The following is a 23,765-nucleotide window of genomic DNA, read 5'->3' on the forward strand; positions in this document are numbered from 1 at the left end:
AGTGTCCGCCCGGCAGGCTCGGCCGGGGAGCGGCGTGGCGGGCGCGCCTGCGCCCTGAGCCGAGCGGTGCATGCCGGGCGCAGCTTCCCGCCGTGACGCTGCAGATAGCGAGGCCGGCACCGGCGCCGCCGCCGCCCGGCGAGGATGGTGGGCGTGAAGGTGATCGCCAACGACACCGAGTTCCAGCCCGAGCTCAGCGCTGCCGGCTCCCGCCTGGCCGTGGTGAAGTTCACCATGCGGGGGTGAGTGCGGGCGGGACGCGGGCGCCCGGTTCTATTCGCGGCGGGCGGGGGCCGCTCCCCACCGCGGCCTCGTTCCCGCTGGGGCGGCGGAGAGCGGGCGCTGGGCCTCACCGCTCCGCCCCGCCCTGGGGCTGAGGAGGCTGCCTGGGGCCCGGGGAACCGCTGCGGCCCTGGAGGGAGCTTTGGTGGTTTTATTTATTTTTTTCAAAGCGAGGCAGAGTTTAAACTTCAGAAGCGCAGTTAGCTGGCGAAATGCTGTGTCGCCTCGGTCCCTAGCCAGCTGCTGCCGGTGAGAACTCGGAACTAATTATTTTTTTAGCGGTAGTGCCCCTCCCTGTCTGTAGCGTGTGAATATAGTCGCGGCGTCAGGGTGATGTTTCCCATTTCTGCTGTGAAATTCACCTTTTGGCAGCGGAGCCACCTTCCCCTGCTCTCTGGACCTGCCGCTGTTCGGGTGTGCTGAGGGGGCCGGGCACTGCGCTGGCTCACAAGCCGGTTGCAGGTCAGAGAGGCCCCGTTAACAGGGCGCAGACAGCTGCGTCTTGCTCGGTTCCTGTTAAAAACATCTTTGCTTTATTAAAGCTTTGCTGAATCCTTGTCCTTTTTGCCCAGGGCAAGCAGGTGCCCTTTTTCCCCCACGGAGTGGGGATTTGAAGTACAGCTGTGGTGTCATCTGGCTGACTTGGTGACCAGAGGAGCTCATCACAATTCAGTTATTCACAGTAACCTGCCGAATTTGGGAGAGTGGTGGTTGTGTTGGTGGTCCTGAGCTTCGAAGTGCACCTTGTTATTGTTGAAGTCCTACATCTTAGTGACTATATTCTTTTTCCTCATCTTTCCACCCCATATTTCAATGTACAGTTGAACCATTCCACTTCCAATAGCTGTTTGGAGCTCAGGAGGCTTCAGGTCTGGTGTTGTGGAAGGAGTTATGCTGGGGTAGAAGAGGCCCCGGCAGTCACTAGCTGTGTGTCTGAATGGGTGCTGGGAGAAGCATCGATATACACACATCAGATGTCTGATTACTGCTGCTTAGTTATGGGGCTGGGGTGGTTGTTTTTTCTAAGGTCAGTCAACTTCACCGATAACTGTGAAGTTGTTAGTGATCTTAGTAATACCGCGTGCATGAAAATATTTTGGTTATGGACAACCCAATATATGTGGTTCCAGTTAGATTAATGGCCTGATGTCTTAGTGTGTAGATACATATGAGTTTGGCTGGCTGCGCTGCTGTGAGTCTGTACCCTCGCTGTCGAGAGAGTAGGGAAGGTGGAGCAGATCTCGTTGGTGCTGTTCTGCAGCCATATGAGTTGGCTGATTAGTGCTGACAGAGCTCTCGGGTTTAGATACGGCCTAAGCTGATATACTGTTGGAGGGAGTTTCCACTGGGGATTTTTTGCTGTTTTGTTACTTAATTGTTTCTTTCACAGCAAGCTGAGTTGTGAGAATATTCCTTTGCAGGAATACTTGTGTCTGTACACTTCATATATGCCAGCAAAGGTATAATAATGAACAAATACATATTTTCAGCCAAGGCGATACAGCTACATCAGCGGAAGTCAGGTCTGTTCTACCAGGGTCGAATAAGTATGGTAGCAACTGGTTACAGTTGTAGTGAGTGAGACTTAAGGCAGTGAGAGTTTAGTGATTCCTGCTAAGGGTTTGATACATTATTACTGCTAGATATTTCAAGTCCTATGTCGAGATTTCCCTATAGATACTATGCTTTCACAGGAGGTAAGGTGAAGAGCTAGTACTAGTTTTCTGTTAAGAGATTTTTTTGCTGTTCCAGGAAAAGCAGTCAACTCTGTCCTCCTTTATGTCACTTTAGTTAGCAGGACTTTGGCTTGTGGTAAAAGGTGCTGGAGCTAAACCTATTAGATGAAAATGTGAGGCTAGTATTAATTAATAGCTAATCATGTGACATTGAAGCTGTCTGAGGAAGTGGGAATTAACACTTGGTGATGTGTTTCTAAATGTCATTCTTAATTGTATCACCAGGATTGTTCACCATCTGTCAGCCAGGTAGGAAGGTTATTTTTATGTGTATCAAGGATATCGGTGAGAATGTGAATGTGCTAATTCTATTTGGGGCAGCCATTTTTCAGAAAAAATTGAGTTAACTTAAACTGTACTTTGTTTTCACAGATGTGGCCCTTGTTTAAGGATAGCCCCAGCTTTCAATGCTCTGAGTAACAAATACCCCCAGGCAACTTTTTTGGAAGTAGATGTACATCAATGCCAGGTTGGTATTCAAAAACATATTTTCAGTTTTAAGAGAAAGAGCAGGTAATGTAGTGAATGGGAAACTTGAACAAAAACTGTTCAGACAGTATACCAAGGGTAGTATCCTGTGATGATTGGCATGTTTGGTGAATCACAAATAGCCATATTGTGAAATTCTCCAAAATTAGAATATGCTCAAAGATGCGAACAAACAACGCTTTTGTTTAGAAGAATATTCTTGTAATTACCACTGTGATGTCCTTCATTTAAGCTGTGTACAGACAGTTTAACAGTTCCTCCTGCCTGTGCAGTTTAGATAATACTGCTAAATGTAGAAGATAGCACTAGTATGTATTAAAAAGAGTAAGTCTTTCCAAACAAATATTGGCATAATTATTGAGCAAAATGAAAAATGCGGTGAACTGATATGATTAGTGGGCCTAGATTCCTCCTGAGTACTACTCAAGTGTTTTTAACAGACAGTGTTGCAGATGAGCTATTGGTTGACTTCAGGGCTGTTAACAAAAATTAAGAACGGCAGGTTGGAAGGAAGTGTCTTGAATTACTGCATATTGTAATGGAGAGAGATGAACATTAAAGTGGTAACAATGGTTGCAAATGACACTAAATTGTGGAGAGTTTTGGAAGAACTGCTATGAGTGGATAACAGGTCTGAGCACTGGTAGAAGTCAGATGGAGTTTGACTTCTACAGCAGCAGGCTGCAGTTCCTGGGTGTGCATGAATGTGGCTTGGGAGAGGAAGAAGTGCAGGTGTAAAACAAACAAAAAACCAACTTGTAAAATAAGCGGTAAACAAAGCCACCCTCCATTTGCGAGAGCCAATGAGTAATGTGATTTTTACGGTGTACCAACAAATCTACTAACAACACAAAGTGCATTCAAAGAATGCCCAAATGTGTAAAGGATTAGGAGGATCTGAAGAATTTAAATTAACTTACAATTGTTATCTGAGTGAAAGCTGTTTATAAAAGAAGAGATTGTTTGTGATGTTTGAGGTGATGTAGCTTGATTATTGTCTAGTGTGTGCCTTCTTATCTACGTGAAGCAAGCTAAAATTTCTGCCTAATATTGGTAATACTGTTATGTAACACTTGTAACTAATTTATGCATTCCAGGGAACAGCAGCTACCAATAATATATCAGCAACACCAACATTTCTGTTTTTCCGAAACAAAGTGCGAATTGACCAATATCAAGGAGCAGATGCTGTAGGTTTAGAAGAAAAAATTAAACAGCACCTGGAGAATGATCCTGGAAACAGTGAAGATACAGATATCCCAAAAGGATATGTATGCATCTCTTATCTGAAGCTAATTTCTTTTAATGTTTACGTAACTTGAATGTTTAAAAAAAAATCTGTTGCTTTTGAAACATACCCTAAGTCAAACAATACTACTTTAGGCAAAACTGCCAGTTCCCTTGGCTTTGAGAGAGCATGTGTCTGGGTTTCCTTTTTCAGACACAAGTAAGAAATTAACGGGTATGGATTTAGTAGGTATGGTTATAGAACTGTGAAATGTTTTAAGAAAAATCTTCACGCGTAGCCATTAAAATAATGAATTTCATGTTTTATGATGAACTTTTTGCTGCAGCTGTTTATCCTGCTGCTTTCCTCTTCTCGGACTTCCCAACCTGTCTTCCCAAAACATTTTTTTAAAGTGTAAAAATGTCCAGGGGAAAAGACATTGTTAGGCATAGCTGTCAAGAACATTGAAAAGTTGCTCTGCTTGTTCCTGAAGAAATCCTCTGTTATTTATGTGGTGGTAGGTTCATTTAGGTTTTTCCTTTTTTCTTCTTGTTCCTTACCTGTTTTTCAATCCTCTCTGCTTCATCTTTTTTTTTTTTTAAAAAAAAAAAAAGGCCGGGGAGAGGAGAGATTCTGTTGCCAAAGGAATTAATCTTTGTAACAGTTCAGGGCAAGCTGCTGTAGATGAAGATGGAGCTGAAAACAGAGTGCCTTTGGGAGGGTATTGTTAGATAAGCGATATTTCCTGGTATATTTTCTTTTGCCTGATTGCTAATGTTTGCAAAAGTGGATGGTACTACAAAGTGCTCTCTTCGGATTTTTTTTTTCTTGCTCGTAGAAGAATATAAAATAAAAAATGTCAGAGGAATACTTGGAAAAGATTACGTGCCTGGTCTGAGCAACTGTGAATTTGCTTTCAATTTAATGCTTAATGTGTATCATTTTGCTTCTGTAGGGGTACTGTGTATCACTCCAGTGATCACGGATCAGGCATTCGCAGATAATGTAAACTAAGTAAATAACCTGTAACTTTTTAGTACTTTGCAAAAAAGAAAAGTGAACATTTCTAAATATATGTTCTTAGACTGAATGTTTTTTAAACCTTGCATCAAAATGTCTTGTAAGTAACGCTTGATTTTTAACTTTTTTGAAGAATTTAAAAACTGATATTCATGAACAGATTTTTTTATCATTGCATGGTTTGCCTGTCTTCTAGGTAAATCAAAACTTTGTAGGGATGCTTGAATTTTTGGCTGAAATCTCAGTAAGGGAGCAATCCGCTTAGAAATATTGGTGCTCTCAAGGAAATTATTTTCACCATGTTCTGCGTGTTTTTTGTGTTACCTCAAGGCAATTGTGCGTTTCAAATTATAAGCCTGTCTGACAGCTGTACTAACAAACACATGTAAATGAGAAGTCTAATGTGACAAAACACTTTTACTAGAGCTGTTGTCTTAGGTGGTATTCTCCAAGCAATCCTTGGTGTAGTATTACTCCTTAAATGCAATTGTCTGTTGTTCTACCAGAAGTATAAACACAGTTAGTTGTATGGTGTATTACATTTCGCCTAAGTCATATGTCACCGTTCAGTGCTTAGCTAGTTGCTGTAGTGTGCACACTACTTTGCATTAGCAAATCTAGTACATTAAACTTAGCTGTGATGAGTATCTATAGAACCCCAGATTGCATTATTAAATGTAAAACCGGATTTTTTTGGAGGTGATGTATTTTAAATTCATAGCTAGCCATATCCTATCAGGCAAGTGTAAGCAGGGTGCAAATCCAGTGGAGTATTTCTCATTGTAATAAACTGCCAAGGGCACAGGTCACTTGAATTTCTAGCAGTTCAGCTACTTCCTAACTGTTCCATGGCACGTGTTACTCTTCGCTTTATCTGTGAACGCTTTACATTTATAATTATCATGAAATCCTCTGTGGCACTACGGGAATGTCAGAAGACAAAGGGTCAGCTTGTTAGCTTTGGAGCCCTAAACGCACTGAAAACCATGCCAGCAGCAAGTTGAGGTCTGCTTGGTTAGATTGGTTTTGAGATGAACACACCATCTTCTGTTGAAAGTTAATCTTGCAGGAGATGGTGTCTTACCCCTGCAAACCTAGGCCTCAGTATCTTCAGGGCCGTATGAGCCAAGCAGGAATTCTGTTTGACCTGGAAGTGGTAGGTTGAAATGCAGCTTTAGGATATGCTTGACCCAGACTGGGCTGCCGTTGGCTCCGGGAAAGCATCTTCATCCTCTTGTGCAGCTGTGTGTTCCTTCCTTTTTCTTACCTTGTGTCTTCTGAGCATGTGAGTTGCAAGCTAAGCCTGCATTTGGATGTTGGGAGGGGGAAAGTGGTTTTTGCTCAGAGCAATGTAGAAGTGGGATACAGGCGATGAGTTCTGTTCTCTCAGCAGCTTGTGCTTGTATTTGTACTGTTACGGTGTGAGATGTTAATACTCTGTCTTCAGGCCCAAATACATGAAATACTTGATTTTTGGCCTGGCTTATGCTTCAGTTGGACTTGGTTTACTTCAGCTGCAGGCAAAAAAATCTGGTTATCTGGAAATTGTTACAGATTATTCTGCCACTGCAATAATACTACCTTTTAAATGGTTGAGGCTTGGAGCATGGATAACAGTCTGCTTTAATCTGAGAATGCATATATGGTAAAGCTTTTCGTTTGACCTTTTACCAAAGAGCTGAGCAATAAAACAAACTGGTTCATGGTGAATTGTGTAGCTTTTGTTTTCTGTTGTTCTGTGTTTTTACTGAAGTATGGGGAGAAAGGATTAGGAAAAGGTTTCATAAAGTTAATTTTTATGCAGTGCTGAAAAAGACATAAAGTAAGACTAGCTTGCATATAAAGTCCAATAAGAACTATAGTGATGGTCTTTTCATTTGTTCTGCAATATATGGTAAATTGTGGGGAGGCTGATTTCCATTTTGTTTTTAAGTTGATCATAGCTCCAGTCTAATGTCAGTTTGTCTGTGTTGTACTGTGACTTAGGATGATGTAGCCTTGTTTATCAAAAGTGTATCTGAAAATTCTCCCTGTGCCCAATTTCTTATTCTCAGAATGCCAGGCATGTGTTGCAGGGGTATGGGGTTTTGAATGGAGGCAAAAAATGTCATTCAGTTATGAACAGGATACATCTGAGTACTATAGTATTTGTAGTTTTTGTTTGTAATGTCTTTTGATATAAACCCCTGAGGTTTTCTGTGTCTCGTTATTTTAATCTGTTGAATGAAGAGTTTCATTCACTCCAGTGCTTACTAATCCCAGATGAGTTCATGGCGCACTTATTATGCACTCAGCAATGCTCTCGCTTTTACTTTCAGATGGATTTAATGCCATTTATCAATAAAGCCGGCTGTGAATGTCTTAATGAGAGTGATGAGCACGGATTTGACAATTGTTTACGTAAAGACTCTACCTACTTGGAATCAGACTGTGATGAGCAGGTACAGTAGATATTTAAGTGAGATTTTTAATGATGGTCTGGTCTGCACACATATTTTTCAAAAACTTGTCTGCTATATATTGTTATGGTAGTGTAAGAAGGAGTGGGAGATGGTAGTAGGCCATAGGTAAAACTAGTGTTCGGAGGTCGTTGTAGCATTTCCAGTTTCACATCCCTTTATTTATGGAAAAGATTCCAAGCAGAGTAGCATTAGCTGATATTTTAAAGTGACAGACTAGTTAGTGCATGTGTGGAATATAGTGAAGGTAAGTACTTAATTTTATTTCAAAACTGAAACTTATTTCTAGTTAATTACTGTGCTGTGTTTGTTCTTAAGAATGAGGAAAACACTATTTAACAGCAACTTTTTTTTTCTCCACAGCTGCTTATTACTGTAGCTTTTAGTCAGCCTGTCAAACTTTATTCTATGAAACTTCAGGGGCCAGATAATGGTGAGTGAGGTGTCTGTTTAATCACATCTTTGAAACCAAAACCTTGTCTATGTTTAGGTGAATTTTCTAAAAATAACACTGTTGTTCCTGGAGCCTTTTACCTTCTGAAAATCCCACAGTAGCTTCAGAAAATTTACTGTAAATGAATGACAACAAATGATCTCATTGATTTTTCACTAACCTCATGCATGGGTATTTGGTATGACACAAATATGAGTACTTGCTATAGTTGGATACCTTGCAAAGAGAAACTTGTGTTTATTTCAGGAATTAATGTGAGAGCTACTGAAAGGCATAACTTTGTTGTTATGGTGACTTAGTTTACATTACAAAATTACGTAAAGTGTTCGGGTGCTATGACTCATTAAAACTATTACTTTTAGACTTTTTATTGGCTTTTTTCTGTGGAATTCCATCTCTGACATGGAGGCAGATGGATGCCCTTCAGTAACCAGGGTGGTGATGTAGGATTGACAGATAATATATTAGAACTGTAGAAGCTCACCTTTCCTTGTGTTGTCTAGAGACTGCAATAAGCGAGGGCTTCTCAAGCAGTTTGAGAGTATATTTAAACAGTGGAATACGACTCCTATATTTTAACACAGGGCAAGGTCCAAAGTACATAAAAATCTTTATCAACCTGCCTCGATCTATGGATTTTGAAGAAGCAGAAAGAAGTGAACCAACTCAAGCCCTGGAGCTGACACCAGATGATATTAAAGAAGATGGCATTGTCCAGCTTCGCTATGTAAAATTTCAGAATGTTAACAGTGTAACTGTAAGTAAATTTTCTGTTCTGAGGTCTGTGCAGGCTGAGAACTTCATAGGTTTTTAAAGCTGTGCATGTTTGTTGATTTCACTGCAACTGTTCTTAGCTTCTCTCTGCTGATTGCAAACTGTATGTTTATGCCAAAAGCATTTCAGTAATCGAAAGTGAGGCAAAGCCATGCGTGTGCCATGTCTCTTATGACCTAGTATGAGACGTAAGGTTTGCTTTTTACCTCTTCATGAGCTAGTGTGCCATTTAACACAGCTTGTGTTGTTACTAACGTATCTTCTTGATAGGTACCTTGTCTCCGTTTGAAGAGTTGAGGAGACAAGGAATCCAGTTTCTCAGTAATCTGATTGCAGAAATGAGAGATTTCTCTGAATATCAAGTGAAGTACTTGCCGTGTCTTTAAACTCCATGCCTGCTTTCTGTGAGGGTTCTTAAATGCTGTAATCAAAGCACCTTTGTCTTTTAAGGAGCTCTCTAATTCTCTTGCTCTTAAGAGACTTTCCACAGATTTCACGTAGGTTTTTTGGCTCTTAAATGCAGGTGCAGTTTCTCCTCTTTCAATTTAAAAATACAGGTTCTAGTGCAATATATGTGATGACTAAATTGGTGTGCAATTGCTTTATGCTTGGCTTCATCCTGGTACTGTGCTAGCCTTGTCTCCTGCAATATTGCGTTGAACTGTTTTTCAAATATGAACCCTGAATTCTTTTCCATGGAAATGCTTTTTGTGGCCCGAATTATGCGTTTGCAAATGTATGGACTTACAACTGATGAAATTAAGCTATATTTGAGTGGGCTGGCCACAGAAATCACCAGTTTGAGTTACAGGTAGCTCCAAAACATTGATCCACCCTCAGTCTTTTCATCACACTTTTTCTTCTGTGAAAACGTTTCTGGTAGATTTCTGAATTACTACAGTTGGACCACATAGTAGATCAGTCAGCTACTTTCATACTTAGCAATGTTTTACGAGCAATTATTTTAAATGTAATGGGAGGTGAACCTAAATAACTGCTCTTCATGTCTTTCTATGGAGTTACCTTTGTGACCAACTTCATCTTACCTTCTACAAAGCTGTGCTGACAGGTGCAGGTTGCATATTTTTTCTTTAATAAAGTCCTGTGTCAGCTTTAGACAGGATGATGTGCAAGCACCAGACAAATAATAAGGTGATTAAATAGAAGTTCTGCTTGTTTGCAGTCTTTGCATGTGGGCACTAGAGTAGCTCCCCCCTAATTTCCTAGCTGAAGCTGGACCTAAAAACGAGGTGGCCAGTCATCTTGTCCACCACCTGTGTTTTCAGTCCGGATGATGAAGTTCTGCTCGCTTATGTAGTCCTATGGATAAAAACCTTCCATTTGGTTCCTAATGAACTGGAGGAGGCACAGTTGTCATATACACAAATTGTCCTGCTTTTCTGCCATGTGTAGTCAGAAATACTTATTGACCATTTCCATGTTAACATTGGCAAGTTCATACTTCATTTATATACATCACTGCTAGGTTTGTTACTGAACTGAGCTGGATTTTTTTATTAGTAATTCTATACATTGCAGTTTCTAATCCATATAATTCATCATATCTAATGCTGTTTTTCTTCATCTGTTGTCTGCGTCTCTGCATTACTGCTACTTCAGTGGCATTCGTTTTTCTCTGCTCTTGTTGAACTTCTTGTACCCTTGCTGAGACAGAATTGCTGAACACATTGCTGGTCACCTGTTTGACAAAAGTCAGTCCTTGACATGCTGTTCTGTTTCTGTCTGAAGAGTATTTTCTTCAGCATTTCAACCCTCACCTTCCGAACATGTTGTTTGTGTAGGAAAATACATGGTCTTCCAACTACGGTGAAGCCACCTGGAGGGGTGAATGTCTGTATTGGTCTAGATCAGCAGTCCAGCTTGTTTATCACACACTTGCAAGTACTAGTGTTGTTACAAAAAAAATTCTAAGTATAGGGCTTCTACAGGTATGTCAGCCAGAAGAGGAAGGTCAAAGAAAGCGTACTGCCTCCCCGCAAAGGACCTGGACAAGCTCAAGAAGTGGGACTGTGTGACTCTAATGAGGTTCAGCAAGGCCAAGTGCAGGGTCCTGCATCTGGGTCAGGGCACCCATTGGTACCAGTACAAGCTGGGGATGAAGGGATGGAGAGCAGCCCTGCCGAGAAGGACTTGGGGTACTGGTGGATGAAAAGCTGGACGTGACCTGGCAATGTGCACTGGCAGCCCAGCAGGCCAACTGTGCTCTGGGCTGCATCCCCAGCAGTGTGGGCAGCAGAGTGAGGGAGGGGATTCTGCCCCTCTGCTCTGCTGAGACACCACCCCCCCCCCCCCCCCCCCCCCCCCCCAGGAGTCCTGTGTCCAGCTCTGGAGCCCTCGGCACAGGACAGACCTGGAGCTGTTGGAGCAGGGCCAAAGGAGGCCCCAGCAATGATCCGAGGGCTGGAACCCCTCTGCTGTGAGAGCTGGGGCTGTTCAGCCTGGGGAAGAGAAGGCTGTGGGGAGACCTTAGAGCAGCTGCCAGTACTTAAAGGGGGCTTCTAAGAGATGGGGACAGGCTTTTTAGCAGGGCCTGTTGGGATAGGACAAGGGGTAATGGTTTTAAACTAAGAGGGGAGATGTAGACTGGATGTAAGGAAGAAGATTATTTTTTTTTTTTGACGAGGGTGGCAAAACCATGGCACAGGTTGCCCATAGCAGTGAGAGATGCCCCATCCCTGGAACTTCTCCAAGCCAGGTTGGATCGGGCTGTGAGCAGCCTCATCTGGTTGAAGATGTCCCTGCACATGGCAGGGAGGCTGGAGCACATGCGCTTTAAATGAAGGTCCCTTCCCACCCACACCATCCCATGGCTGTATGTAGTGATGCGTGCCTGCCACCATTGAGTGGTCTGTGGCACAGGCAGTGGTTGAGGCAGAACGGGCATCGTCATCGATACTGGCAATGGCGTGTGGAAAGGGCGTGATGCGTGCTGTCCCTTGCCCACCTGTTGGCCTCCCTCTGCTCCCCATGCCACTTCTCGCTTTCTTTCTCGTTCCTGCTTTCTCCATGCTCACAATAAAGTGTGGAAAGATTCACAAACACCTCATTGCTCTTCTGACTTCAAGTTCCTTGCTAATACTATTTCACACAAAGAAATTGTTCTCTCATTTGTCTGCTCTACAAAGTGTAGTGGTTCCAGCAACAATTCCTTACTTTGTATTTCAAAAGAAGCTTGATATTTGTTTGAAACTCTAGAATAACTTGAATCTAGTGTTCGTGCTGTAAAAAACATAATTATGCATGTAGTAGTAGTAATTTACATGTAAAAATCATTCTGTGATTAGGTGGTAAACAGTCCTTGGGGCTTCAGCAAGCATGGTGAAATTGATACTGCAAGTCAGATTCGAGTGAATAGTGAATTGTGACTTCCTAGATCCTGTTTTTGTTTGCTGAATGTGGTTGCAGGTCGACAGTGGAAGCTGGGAAAATCCAAGCTGTGTGGCTTTTTAACAAACTACCAGGAAAAATAGTAGCATTCTGTATAATTGTTATTTAAAATAAGAGGACAGTAGCTTCTCTAAAGGTTTCACAGGCCTATATAATTGGAAAAAGTGTTAATTTGGTTAGTTCGAAAATACTGGGTACCTAATATTTTATGTATTAATTCAGGGATGGACGGTTTACCTTAAGTCTTTGTGTTTGGGGTTTTTTCTTCAGTTGTTCGTCCAATCCAATCACGGAGATGAAGAGACAACAAGAATTACCTATTTCACATTTATTGGAACTCCAGTCCAAGCAACAAATATGAATGACTTCAAGCGAGTGAGTCTGCTTTTTTAAAACCACTTTTGAATGTTTTAAACCTACTTAAAAATGGGTTGACAGAACAAATGCACTTGGTTGTTACTACAGTTCCACAACTGAAGGTAGTTTTGGCGTCCAGAAGAAAATGTGTAGCTTTATGTTAAAGATCTTTGCTTTTGCTTACAAGTTTTTGTTCACCAGCTTTGTAAAAATAACTGATAAGAATGTATATATGAAAAGTTGAGGGACTGTCAAATTATATGTGCTATAGACAATGTTGGGGTTTTTAGCGGCTGTGAGATTTTGTCTCTTGATTTTGAAACTTCTTTTCTGATGGTGCTCAGGAAGTAGAGAAGCAATTGCATGTACAAATTAATTAGACTCCGTGTGATTGATGTGACTTCTCCTTTGAAGAATTTGGTTCATTGCGCAGCGTTAAGTAAGCTTGAGATTTGAAAAATATTTGGTCACAAGATGTCTACTATTAAACATCTCTTTTATAAAGAGGAAATGAAGAAGCAGACAACTTGTTACAGTATGAAAGGCACTGGAGTCATTTTTTTTTTTTTTGAGAAGGTGAAATGCGTTTGAAAGGATTGAAACTTTAAAGCTACTTACAACTGTTGTGAAATGTAATAAGACTTTTTAAAATAAACTGCTTTAAAACTTAGTAGGCTTTGTAAAAGGGCAAGTACTGCTGTAACACCTGCCTACAAACTGCTGTGTAGGTGACCGGTAACATTGAAAGCACCACAGAATTTATTCTATGAATTACCTATAACTTCAGAAGGTTAAAAAGACTAACACTCGCCAACATGTCACGTCCTTGGAATTTTTATGTTAGAGCTTGATCTGAACTTCTACATGTAGAACTTAATATTTTTGCAGGTATAATTAGGTTTATAAACAGAAGTTGAACAGGTTTTGCTGCCTTTCAATGAAACTTGAAGCAATTGAAAAAGTTATTCTAATGTACTAAAACTAATTGGATATCAATTTGAGACCTTTCTAAGGTAGCACTTCTAATTCTTCCAGAGCTAGAAATATATTAATTGATTTACAATCTGTTTATGTTTTTGTTCTATACAGCTTTTTTTGTCAGTAGTTATGGTATTAGGGGATCCCCTCCAATAAGCTGTGCAATTACTATTTTAACATCCTTAATTTTTCTGGTAGTGTAGTGTGGGGCATGGGACTTTGACTCAGTACTTGAGCTCTATCTCACTTTCAGTTCTCTGTAAACTCTGTTAATTAGTTTTGCTTTCAAAAGAACCAGAAGCTTTTTTTCAACAAGTGCACTCTTTAAAGCTGACCTTCTGATTGTTGAAGTAGTGATTTTTTTTTTTTAGTTGATAATCCTGATGGGGGTGCACTTGGTAAAGCGATTCAGGGTTTCTGTAGAGTGTTACATGGGTTTGAGACAGTGTTTTAAGTTGCGTGGACAAAATGTTAGTTTGGTGGGCGCAGTACTGAAGTGCTGACTGTAACAATCTGAGCTCCAGAGAGTGGGCTCTTTAATTCAGATGTGCCCTCACACAAGCCTATAAAGGCATTAAAAATAACATGGGTCTCCAGGTGTCTCAGCCCTCTGCTGCAGTTAGAAGGGATTTAGAGATCCCTCTCGGTTCTAGATGCAGCGTGGGTGCTTGGAAGCTGCTCTATGGCCTGGTAAATACTATGTCAGTTTTGGTTTCCTCAGAGTTTTCAGGTGAATGTCTTGGCACCACCAAGGAGTGCCTTTGTGTCTTGTGACATCCATTTAAATGGATGGGGAGGGGCGCAAACCCACAAGACGATGTATGCACCGAAGAGTCCTGTGGTGTTAGCATCGCACTGCTCATGTCAGGATGTTAACGAACTGGTCAGAATGGCCTGAAATGGAGCAGCAGGCGATACTGGGTTATGAAGTGGCTAATCCGCGCTCAGATACTCATCGATACTAAATGTAATATCCCTGTTTTGCTTCCTGAACATGTAGTTTTAATATTAGGCTGTGAAAACATTTCATCATAACAAATGGGATGTGTAGTCTGGCAGAGTTGCAGTGCTCTTGGGAATTTTAACTTTTGTTTCCTCTCTTCCAGTGATCCTGTCAGTCATGAAACCTTAATATAGCGTTGGGCATTAATTATATTTAGGTCTGTAGATTAACTGGGAAACCTTATTTTTCTTTTCATCTCCTAGAGTAGTTACCCACACCACTCCTCACTGCTCTCATCTGTCTTGCTCCCTCATCTCATTCTGTCTCTACTGTTCATATTTCTCTTCTAATTACAATAGCAATAGTATTGCAATATGATTAACAAGATGGGGGAATGTTTTTTTTTTTTTCCCTGAGTTTGAGAAGCGTTTGTAAGAATCTGTTAGGTGTCTTATTTGAAGGGCTTTAAAAAGTGGATGTGAATGTGATTCCTGTCATGTTTTTATGATTGATCACATCACTGCTTAGTTGACTGTATGCATGTTCAGTTGCAAAGTGAAAAATAAAACCAACGCATTGGAATGACTGCTGCTAAGGAACTGGCTAATGTATTTTGCTTCCTAACTGGGGTGGGATCGGAATGCCTGCTTTTAGTTATAGCAGCTTACTGCTTAGCGGTTGCTTATTAAGGTGCATAACTGCAGCTGCCAGGTCCTTCAGACAGTTGATGAAGACTCATGTTTGTGTGTGTGGTGCTCTGCTAACACCAAGAGGGCTGTAAGGAGAGTCACTTCTTGATCAGGGAGTCGGTTGGTGTGTTTAATATAAACGAGGCATTGTTTCCAGTACTTGCACTATCAAACAGAAAGCTGAAATTCATCTACTCTGAAAAATAACAGAAGTGCTAAGTAGGTGTAATTAAGTCAGTGCTTCCTCAGTGATTTTGGCTTCAAGTTAGTTTGGGCATACATAGAATCACAGAACAGCCCAGGTTGGAAGGGACCTGAAAAGATCACCCGATCCAGCTTTGCCTGGGGAGGGGAGCCTGGATGAGGTTGTCTAGCCCCCTGCCCAGTTGCATCTTGCAAACCTCCAGCAATGGGGTCTCTGCCGTGTCCCTGTGGAGGTTGTTGCAGTAATTGATTGGCCTCACTGTTAAAAAAGAAATCTTTCATTTTCTTGCATGTAGTTGGTATTGCTGGATTGAGTGAGTAAGGTTACAAAAGCTGCTTTCTAACTTGCTTTAGCAGGTTGTGTGTATTCTTCTCCTTGTACAACTTGATTTTTATCCTCTGGGAAGGAGGGACGTCTTTGGAGTGATGGAAAAGGAACACTGAGGAAAAAATGTCTGCTTAGAACTGACTGCAGTGTAGTGAGCTAAGCACAGAGAGTAGTGGGAATGACCTGTTCTTTGCCCTGTTTAAATGAGGAGGCCCTCAACAGCAGGCAACTAGGATGAATGTTCCCTTCCTAGATATTTTTATTATATTCTGAAATGCTTTTGGGAAAGCTTTGATTTAAAGGCATGCTTGTTTGAAGAAAAAAAAAAAAATCCTTAACACTAGAAGTGTTCATACTGCTGTTTCTTGGCCACGCAGGGTCTGACTTCAGGCATAACTGATCATGCCAGCTGCTGTAGGAGACTTTGGGTTGTAGTAGGTTTGCTTGTGATGCTCAGTTGGACTGCTTTGGGCAGATAGCTAAACTGTAGAGTAAAGGTGCGGGTTCTATGGGTTTTTTACTATTGAGTGATAGTTTACTATTGGGTAGGCTCCTGTGCAGCTTGTGGTGAACTTAGAAACGTGCTTTTGTTTGTTGAAGAGCATGCAACTGTTGCTGTCCATTGTAGTTCTTGGTTGTTTCTGGTACTAATGAATAAAACTTAGTTCTTGGTTGTTTCTGGTACTAATGAATAAAACTTAGTGCCACTCAGTTTTGAGGTTGGGGCATAGGTGAATATCAACAGGTGGTGTGGATTTTTTTTGTCCCTTTTTGAATGAAGGCTTTCTTTCTACTCAGAACTGCTTAATTGCACTACATCCTGCTGCTCGCTCTTGTAACATTTTGTTTGTTTGTTTTTCAGCTTAACTTCCCATTTCTAAAGAACTAAAAAGGCAGAAGAAATTAAAAAGTAATAATAAGATTGAAGCGGTCTTACACTACTCCCTTGCTCCCTCTGCTCATCTAGCATCTCTTTCGCCCTTTCCACAATCTCAGCACTGATGCAAGAGCTGCCTTCTCTGCACCTTCTGCCATCAGGAAAAGCCTTCTCTACCTTCTGACTCCTCAACTCATCTTTCCCCTCCACTGCCCGCTCCAAATCTTACCTTAAACACCTTTACCTTTCGGTCTTACCACATTTCTTTCCCACTGTTAGCCTGAACTTGACATTTTAAAGGCATACCATACAGTACATTTACAAATGATTTCCTGTAACTCCTTTTTCAGCCTGTATTGAGATTTGTAAAGCTGTTTGAGATGCAGCTTGTGAAATGCTCTACCAAGACTCGACTTTTTTTTAATATCTTAGCGGAGCTCCGCCGTGTTCTTTGTTGTAACGCTTCAGTAAGGAGTAGGCAAGCCAGTAAGGGCTGTGAAGTACTGCTCTCTGTTGTCCCTTAGTGGCACTGGGTAACTGCTCAGGGAAGACGCAGTGAGGAGCTGGTGAGTGTTTGTACATGTGTGGCCTCATTAGAGTTCTCTGACAGCATCCTACTAATTTTACTTGCTCGACCTCTTTATATGTGTTTGAAACAAACAAACAAGACCAACTCTGTTCCAGAAGGTTCAGTAATAAAGTGTTTCCCATCCTACTCTTGGTAATGAACCATGGAGTTGGTTGTGGTTTTTCTCACTGTCAGGCTCTGGCCTGATGCTTGGGGAAAAAGCCAAATGGTTGAAGAAAAGGCTGCTCCAAAACCATCATCTCTTGTGTGGGAATTACAGGCTGTAACCACTACCTTAGAATGCAGTAGATGGCAGTTTTTTCTGTAAAAGGAAGGAAAATGGTTCTGCTTCTAAGAAAAGAATAATCATGATTGTTTGGTTTAAGTTTAAATAGCGCAGCTGGTTTTGGGGAAGTGGAGTGGGGTGGTCAGAAAATGGGTTGGGTTGACCTGCAGTGACAAAATATCCATATCAGTGTGGTTGATTTTCACAGATAATACACATGGGCGAGTTGTCCATTTCTGCCTCAGACTGGTACAGCAATATTTTTCATTGATGTTCCACACTTGCTAACACCTAATCTTTAATCTTTTAATCGTGTTTTTTTTTCTCTCTCTTTTGCTTAATCTGTGTGTGAACACAGTTTGGTGCTTTGGAAATACACAAAGAATAAATACTGCTTCTTGACAAGTTTAACTTTTTTAACTTGATTAATTGGATCTTAATGCAAGTGATTTGGCTTCTAATTTTTTTTTTACTTTTTTCCTCATGTTGTCAGATTGGAAATTTCCTGACCTCTTAAGCATTAGGTTGAATTTAAAGCTTGGTAAATGCTCCTGGTCAAGGGTTCCTTGGAAGTGCGAATGGTCTTTAAAAGTACTTTCCATCAGTAGATCTCAGTTACTTTGTAATGGTGGTAACTTGGCTAACCAAAAGCATCTGGACAGTGGAAAAATTCTCCCTCTTGAAGTTCAACAAGAAATGAAAAAAGGGAAGGGTCAGGAAGAATACTTCCAGGGGGTCCGTGAGACTTCCCTATTTCAGGGCTGTGGGTGTTTTGGGGTTTCATTTTTTGTTTGTTTTGTTTTTTCCCCCTAGTTCTATGTTGCAGTATTGACTGTGTGAATCTTGTGTGGTATTTTGTCACGTAACTGTGGAGGTGATTAATACTGAGCACATTTGCTATAGGAGTCAATGGCTTAGAACACAAGAGAGGCTTTACTCCTCCGTTTTCAGCTTTATTGTATATTATTTGCTCCATTAGTGTGATCTTCAAATCTCTGGTCATGTGAATTCTGACTGTACCTTGTCTGAGCTGTAAGTGCTGCTTTCCAGTGAGATGGAAACGAACTGGGAATCGGTGCCTTGCCCAAGGTCCCTCCTGCAGTTTGAAGTCCTAAATGTTAAGACTTACTTCTCTTTTACTTTGGTTTAGCTTATAAATGGATATTTTTTCAAGGGTCTTCAAGAGCTCTGGATTTATGTCTGAATCTTTTCAGAAAAGTGACTGAAATGGCATCGTTTTCTGCTCTCAGGAGTTTGTGTTCAGTTAACGAAGGGAACTGGATACCCTTCTGCAGTGAACTCAGCTAACTTTAAACCTGCAGAGCAGTATATAGAGTGCTGGAGCTGCACTCGCTGTTGGCTGGCAGATCAACTCACCAAAGTCTGGTGGCAGTGGTGATCCTTTCAGAAAAGGGAAGCACTAAGCTGGCTCTGATTCCAGGTGGAGTTTGCAGAATTGGAGATTGCAAGGAGACTTGGTAAGGAATAATGTTTTGACAAGGAATAACTGAAAATCAGGTGGTTGCAAGGTTTCTTTATAGGTTTGAGCTGATTTGCAAGGTAAACATTCTCAGTGAGGTACATGGCAAGGATGCCAAGGCAAATGAGCACCCAGTGGTGTTCCTCCCACTATAATATTTTGTATAGTTTATTAAGGTTGAATGTTTGGTATATAACACATTTTGAAGTGTGGTCTGTTCTGTTGCAGTTACTATCTTATAACTGAAAGTGAGACTGATGCTTTGCTGTCTGTATGAGTACTAAAGATAAGGTTTCTTGTGTCTTGCATCTCTCATAACCCTGTAGAGGGATTCACAGCTTCTGTAAGTGCTACAATAATGCATGCTTAAATGCATTAACTTGGTTGAAAATTGAGTTGCACTTGTTTATTTTGAGACTTAATTTAAAAAATCCATGGTGGGACTTTTTTGGTTAAACGTTATCTCTTTTTCTTTTTTCTCTTACCAGGTAGTTGGCAAAAAAGGAGAGAGCCACTAGGATGCAAAAGACACTGGAAGGCCTTATCGCAATCAGAGATCTTCACTTTTACCTACAACTCCTGGATAATTGCTTGACCATAACCAGAGACTGTCAATCTGTTTCATTTAATGCCATTACCAATAAATCATTGCTTTTGTTGAGATGGAGTTTCCCTAGTGTGTTTCTGTTGTAATCCTCGTACATGTATTTGTAAATAAAATCCACTACTTTTGCCAAGATTAATTTTTTTTTTCTAGTAACTGTGGCTCTTCCTTTGTTCCAGTTAAAATCCAAAACTCGACTGACTTATCTTTAGAAACAGAAGACATAATGTGGCTTGCATTTGTTCAGAGACTAGAATGTCAAATGTAAGTACAACATAGATGGCCTTCGGAGGCCATCAAAAAATAAAATCCGAGCTACTTTATTGTTAGACTGAGTGAACTTAGGATCATTGTTCCCACAAAATACAGATAACGTCTCAAATAGGAATAGCTTCACCTGTTTTGGAAACTTCTGTTCCCCTTTCAAAAAGCATAGGAGGAGGAAGTGTATTTTAAGTTACTGTTCCATTGACTTGCAGATTTGTCACAAATGGCATGCTGGTGCAAGCTGTTCGGCACGGAGAATTCTTGGGTCTGTGAAGTGTTTGGGTTTTTTTAATATTAGAAAATATTGACCTCATTTCCCAGGCAGACTCTAGCAAGCTGTGCAGTTAGGAGGATTTAGATGTTTGTGCACCCCACCTGAACAGAAATTCCTTATTTCTGTCATTGGGTGTTTTTCCTCTCTCTGGATCTTGATAAGGAAATGTTTATTGCAAATACTAATTTTACATCTTAATTGGAATTCCAGTACTACTTTGGTAAATTTTCTTGGAAGTGTGCCCTAAGTAATTTTAATAAATTGGGCATTGATCAGCACCATATACATATAATACTGTATAAATTCCCAGTAAAACTTGCTAAGTGTTCTAATTGGCATAATTAATTTCTTTGTAAAGTTAAATTTGTTACATTTCTAATTACCATAAATCCCACTAAGGCTTAAATCCTGTCCTAATTGGCATTCCTTCCTTGAACACAGTAGGGTGGTTCTCTTCTGGCTTGGCAGATTTGTATGTTAATACCAAGTCAGCTTGCTGTTAGCATAGATATTTTCTCCGAATGGAAAACTGGGGATTGTCTAGAAAAACATTTTTAGAGGCACTTTTTTTTTCCCCCACTGTATCACTGCGTACTCTAGGATAGTCATCTACCTGTATGATAGTCGGTGGCATGCGATGATTCGGTTTCTTTCCTACTTCCTTAATGTTTTGCTTCAGTGGGGGGTGTAAGGCATGTAACAGACTGTATATAGAACATAAATCATTTTTAAATATAATTGGGACAATATGAATAACTGTTCCTGTTTATAGTTTTGTACAGTAACTACCTTTTGGGTTATTGTTGAAGTGCCTCATCCTAAGTATTGCTTACCTCATAATATTTATACCTGAGAGATTTGATAACCTAGTGATTCTCATCTTTGTAAAGGATCAGTCAAATTTATATTGTTTATGAGACTCTTCTGTGATTTCCTTGGTTGCATGATGCATACCTTCCATAATGATTCTATGTACATAGATCTAAATAAATGTTTAGAGGTAACTGTCACATGTTTCACTGAATGCAAAATGGGTAGAACTGTGCACAAGGAGCTGAAAAGCACAGAACTGAAATTGTGATGCAATACTGTTTGGAGTGATGTTCCTCTTGGATGGTGTTCCCAGGTGTGTGTGGACCCTGCAGAATGAGTGCTCATGATGCAGCTGCTTGGCCTCTGGCTTTTGAGTGTTGTTCTTGATGGGTAAAGTCGCTCTGAGAAGGTGATTGGCTTCCTAACAGGAGCCCTAGGAGGGGGCCGTAATGTGCTCATGTTCTGGTAATGCAGAGGCTGTGATAGTTGAGGTTTGGTGCTGGTCGGTGCTACAGATGACTGATGTTCTCTGTCATTAGGTTAAATCTGTTCCCTGCTCAGTTCCGTACGTTTTATACATCCGAAGGCTGTTGCTTGTTTGGGGCAGGAGGGTGAAATAAGCTGTTGTGTTGTTCGGAAGCCCTACTGAGGCCAGGGGTGTGTGTGTGCAGAGTGCTGTGCTTTGGTGCAGAGGCAAGGTCTGACCCAGCTTTGCCAGCAGTCCCGTCACCTTGTCCCCCTTCAGCTGTGCCCCCCCCTTGCCACTTTGTTTCTAGCGAAGGTTGAGCTGTTGAACTTGTGGTGAAATACTGGAAGGTGGCTGAAAATCTGCGGGTGTTGTACAGCACGTGTCCCAGCGCAGCTGGTAGCGGGAAGAGCAGTTTTACCTGGAGCCTTCTCTCGCTTCCTTTGGGGCTGGCGAGCCGGTCGTGAGGTTTGCTTAGCGGCTTTAAACCTGAAATAGCTCTGTAGTCATCGGGTTCCCGAGGGCTGAGTGTCTCGGCCAGGGTATCACGTCCGGGATTGTGTAACAGGATTAATCCGCAGTGTGAGGCCGTAATTAGAGTATTGCCGTGTATAATGTTCCTGCGTGGATGCGTTGAAAAGGCGGAGGAGGGGGGCTTGGGTTGCTAGCAGAGATTGTACACTGGGAGCCTTTGATGTAGGCTTGTCTTGTCTTCATCCTGCGTGTTACTTGGGTATGGAGATTAATAAGCATATGTTACCGGAGAGCTGCTGGACTTGATCTGAAGACTGCTCGAGAGAGCAAATACAGCTTTCTCTCAAACAGGGAGGTTGTTTATTTTCATGTTTATAGTCCTCAATGTTTTTATTTCTGATAAGGGTTTGAGGCGTTAGAAGACTAACCTCTAAATATCATTTGGCTTCTAAATTACTGGAGAAAGTGTAAGAGGTAACAAGGGTTAGAAGCTGAAGCCTGAGAAGGTGCTTGTGGTCAAGGAGGTACATCTCTAATCTGCCCGATTCCTTCAAAACACCACAGTTTGGACTGCTCGGTTCGCTGGAGATGCTTGTGATGTTCTGTAGGCACTGGGAGACCAGATGTGACCCATCCTTTTAAAATGGAGTGAGGAGGAAACGGGGAGTACCATCAGAGGTGACAAAGAAGCAGAAATCTTAGACTTTTCTCCTCCTTTCGCTTGGGTCGGCGTTGCAGTGCTGGGAGCAGTGGAGTGGCTCCGTAGCGGAATTTGTAGGTGAAGAACCCATGGGTGCTTTCTCGTGATGCTCCCGTACCAACGTCTGACACAGGCTTGACTCTGGGGCAAGTGTCCGGTCCGAAAAGTCCTGGGCAGGGGAGGTACCCCGAGGGGACTTGCGCGGGCGCTTTTGTGGACGCGGGGCTTTTTTAGGTACATCATTCAAATGCTTTGTGTCTACAGGGAATCGCAGAAGTAATGAAAGGAGAGGGGCCTTCCAATGCCCACAGGGTGAGCAATTTAACCTCCAGCAAACTCCACTTTTGAAAAAGTTAGGTCTTTTTTTCTTCAACAGCCCGTTTGTAACTGGATTTCAGAGTACCTTTGAGATGTGCCAATAAAATAGCTGGGTACTGACTCGGATATCAGCGCTCTGCGTAGTGTAAAATCCGCTTGTGTTGGGGAACAGGAGTATTTATCACTGAATTGAATTCCTGGCCTGGTTTGGGGTGAAATCAGTGCATTCTGTGACTATTAACTATTCACTTTTAGGTTTCTTAACCATTTGACTCTGTATCTTTTCCTGTGGCTGAAACGGAAGGGTCTTTTCCGCTTGGGTGTTCCTTAACAAAGCGTCTTCCTTCACGCCGTGCACTTTCGCACGCGCTGAAAATAGCGAGTTGTTCTTCTACGCGTCACACTCAAAACGAGCGCTTCTCTCGCAGTTCGGGGAAGCATCCCCTGCTGGATGCCGCCGCGCTGCAGAGGTGGTTTAGGGCATACAAGCAGGTGTCGTTTCTTTTCACCTGTAGCCTTCAGCGCCAGAAGGGTTGTCTTGACGTTGAATCTCCACTGAAGTCCCCCTGAAGAACTGCGCAACATGAAAACGCGGAGCGATGGAGTCGGGCTTGCGGTGAACGGGAGATGAGATTGATGTGGTGTGAGCGGGTGCACCGCTGCTCCCCTGCCCTTCCTCGCTGCCACCGTCGAGGCTCCGCGCGCTTTCTGCCCGAAACAGAACAAAATGGGCAAGGTCGTCGTTCAGAAATAAGAATGCAGGTAGGGAGCCGTGCCGGGGGAAGGCTGGGTCGGAGCTGGCTGTCCGGAGAGGCGTTCTGCTGCGATGGCCGGCTGCCGAGCGGATCCTTCTGCGAAGCGCTTCGTCCCCGGGCGCTGGTCTGCGCCGCCGGCCGTGCCCGCGGGCTGCCGTCGCAGCTGAGCTGCTGGGGGGCACACGGGGGGGCCGGGAGGCAGCCTGGTTGCAGTGGGACGTGTTTTAAAGGTGCTTACAATGCTGCACTGCTGTCAGCAGGGCAGGTCTTGTCAGAAGGCTGAGCAGGGCTGGAGAGATGCCTGAATTCCCTTCCTGAGCGTGCAGTCTCGCTAAGCAATGTGCAAATGAACTAATTTGCATGGTAAGGCCTAATTTTTTTTTTATAGAACTGTGACTGGCACTATCAAAAGATCATCAAGGGGCAGGAGTACAGGTAATCCTCAAACTTCTGTTGTTCTGGGGCTTTGTGCGTCAGGACCGATGTCAAAGCGACTCCCGCTTCGTTGGCCATGAGTATTAGCAGAGTTTTGAA

General features: G+C 42.2%; 1 protein-coding gene across 2 annotated transcripts; it reads left to right on the forward strand.

Annotated features, from left to right (window-relative positions):
* Positions 1 to 31: 31 nt before the first annotated feature.
* Positions 32 to 20,713, forward strand: LOC142365570 (thioredoxin-like protein 1). Of its 2 annotated transcripts, none has more exons than XM_075446453.1 (8): positions 32 to 242; positions 2,391 to 2,487; positions 3,605 to 3,778; positions 7,074 to 7,196; positions 7,578 to 7,647; positions 8,253 to 8,425; positions 12,121 to 12,225; positions 16,212 to 19,030. In XM_075446453.1, the coding sequence occupies exons 1-8, from the start codon at positions 145 to 147 to the stop codon at positions 16,236 to 16,238; spliced, it is 867 nt and encodes a 288-aa protein (XP_075302568.1). In that variant the 5' UTR covers positions 32 to 144; the 3' UTR covers positions 16,239 to 19,030. The 2 variants fall into 2 exon arrangements, with proteins under 2 accessions (XP_075302568.1, XP_075302567.1); XM_075446452.1 differs by lacking the exon at positions 16,212 to 19,030 and adding an exon at positions 19,049 to 20,713 and having other exon boundaries at positions 34 to 242.
* Positions 20,714 to 23,765: the final 3,052 nt, after the last annotated feature.

Source organism: Opisthocomus hoazin, chromosome W (assembly GCF_030867145.1).
Source record: "Opisthocomus hoazin isolate bOpiHoa1 chromosome W, bOpiHoa1.hap1, whole genome shotgun sequence".
In the NCBI taxonomy this organism is placed as follows: domain Eukaryota; kingdom Metazoa; phylum Chordata; class Aves; order Opisthocomiformes; family Opisthocomidae; genus Opisthocomus; species Opisthocomus hoazin.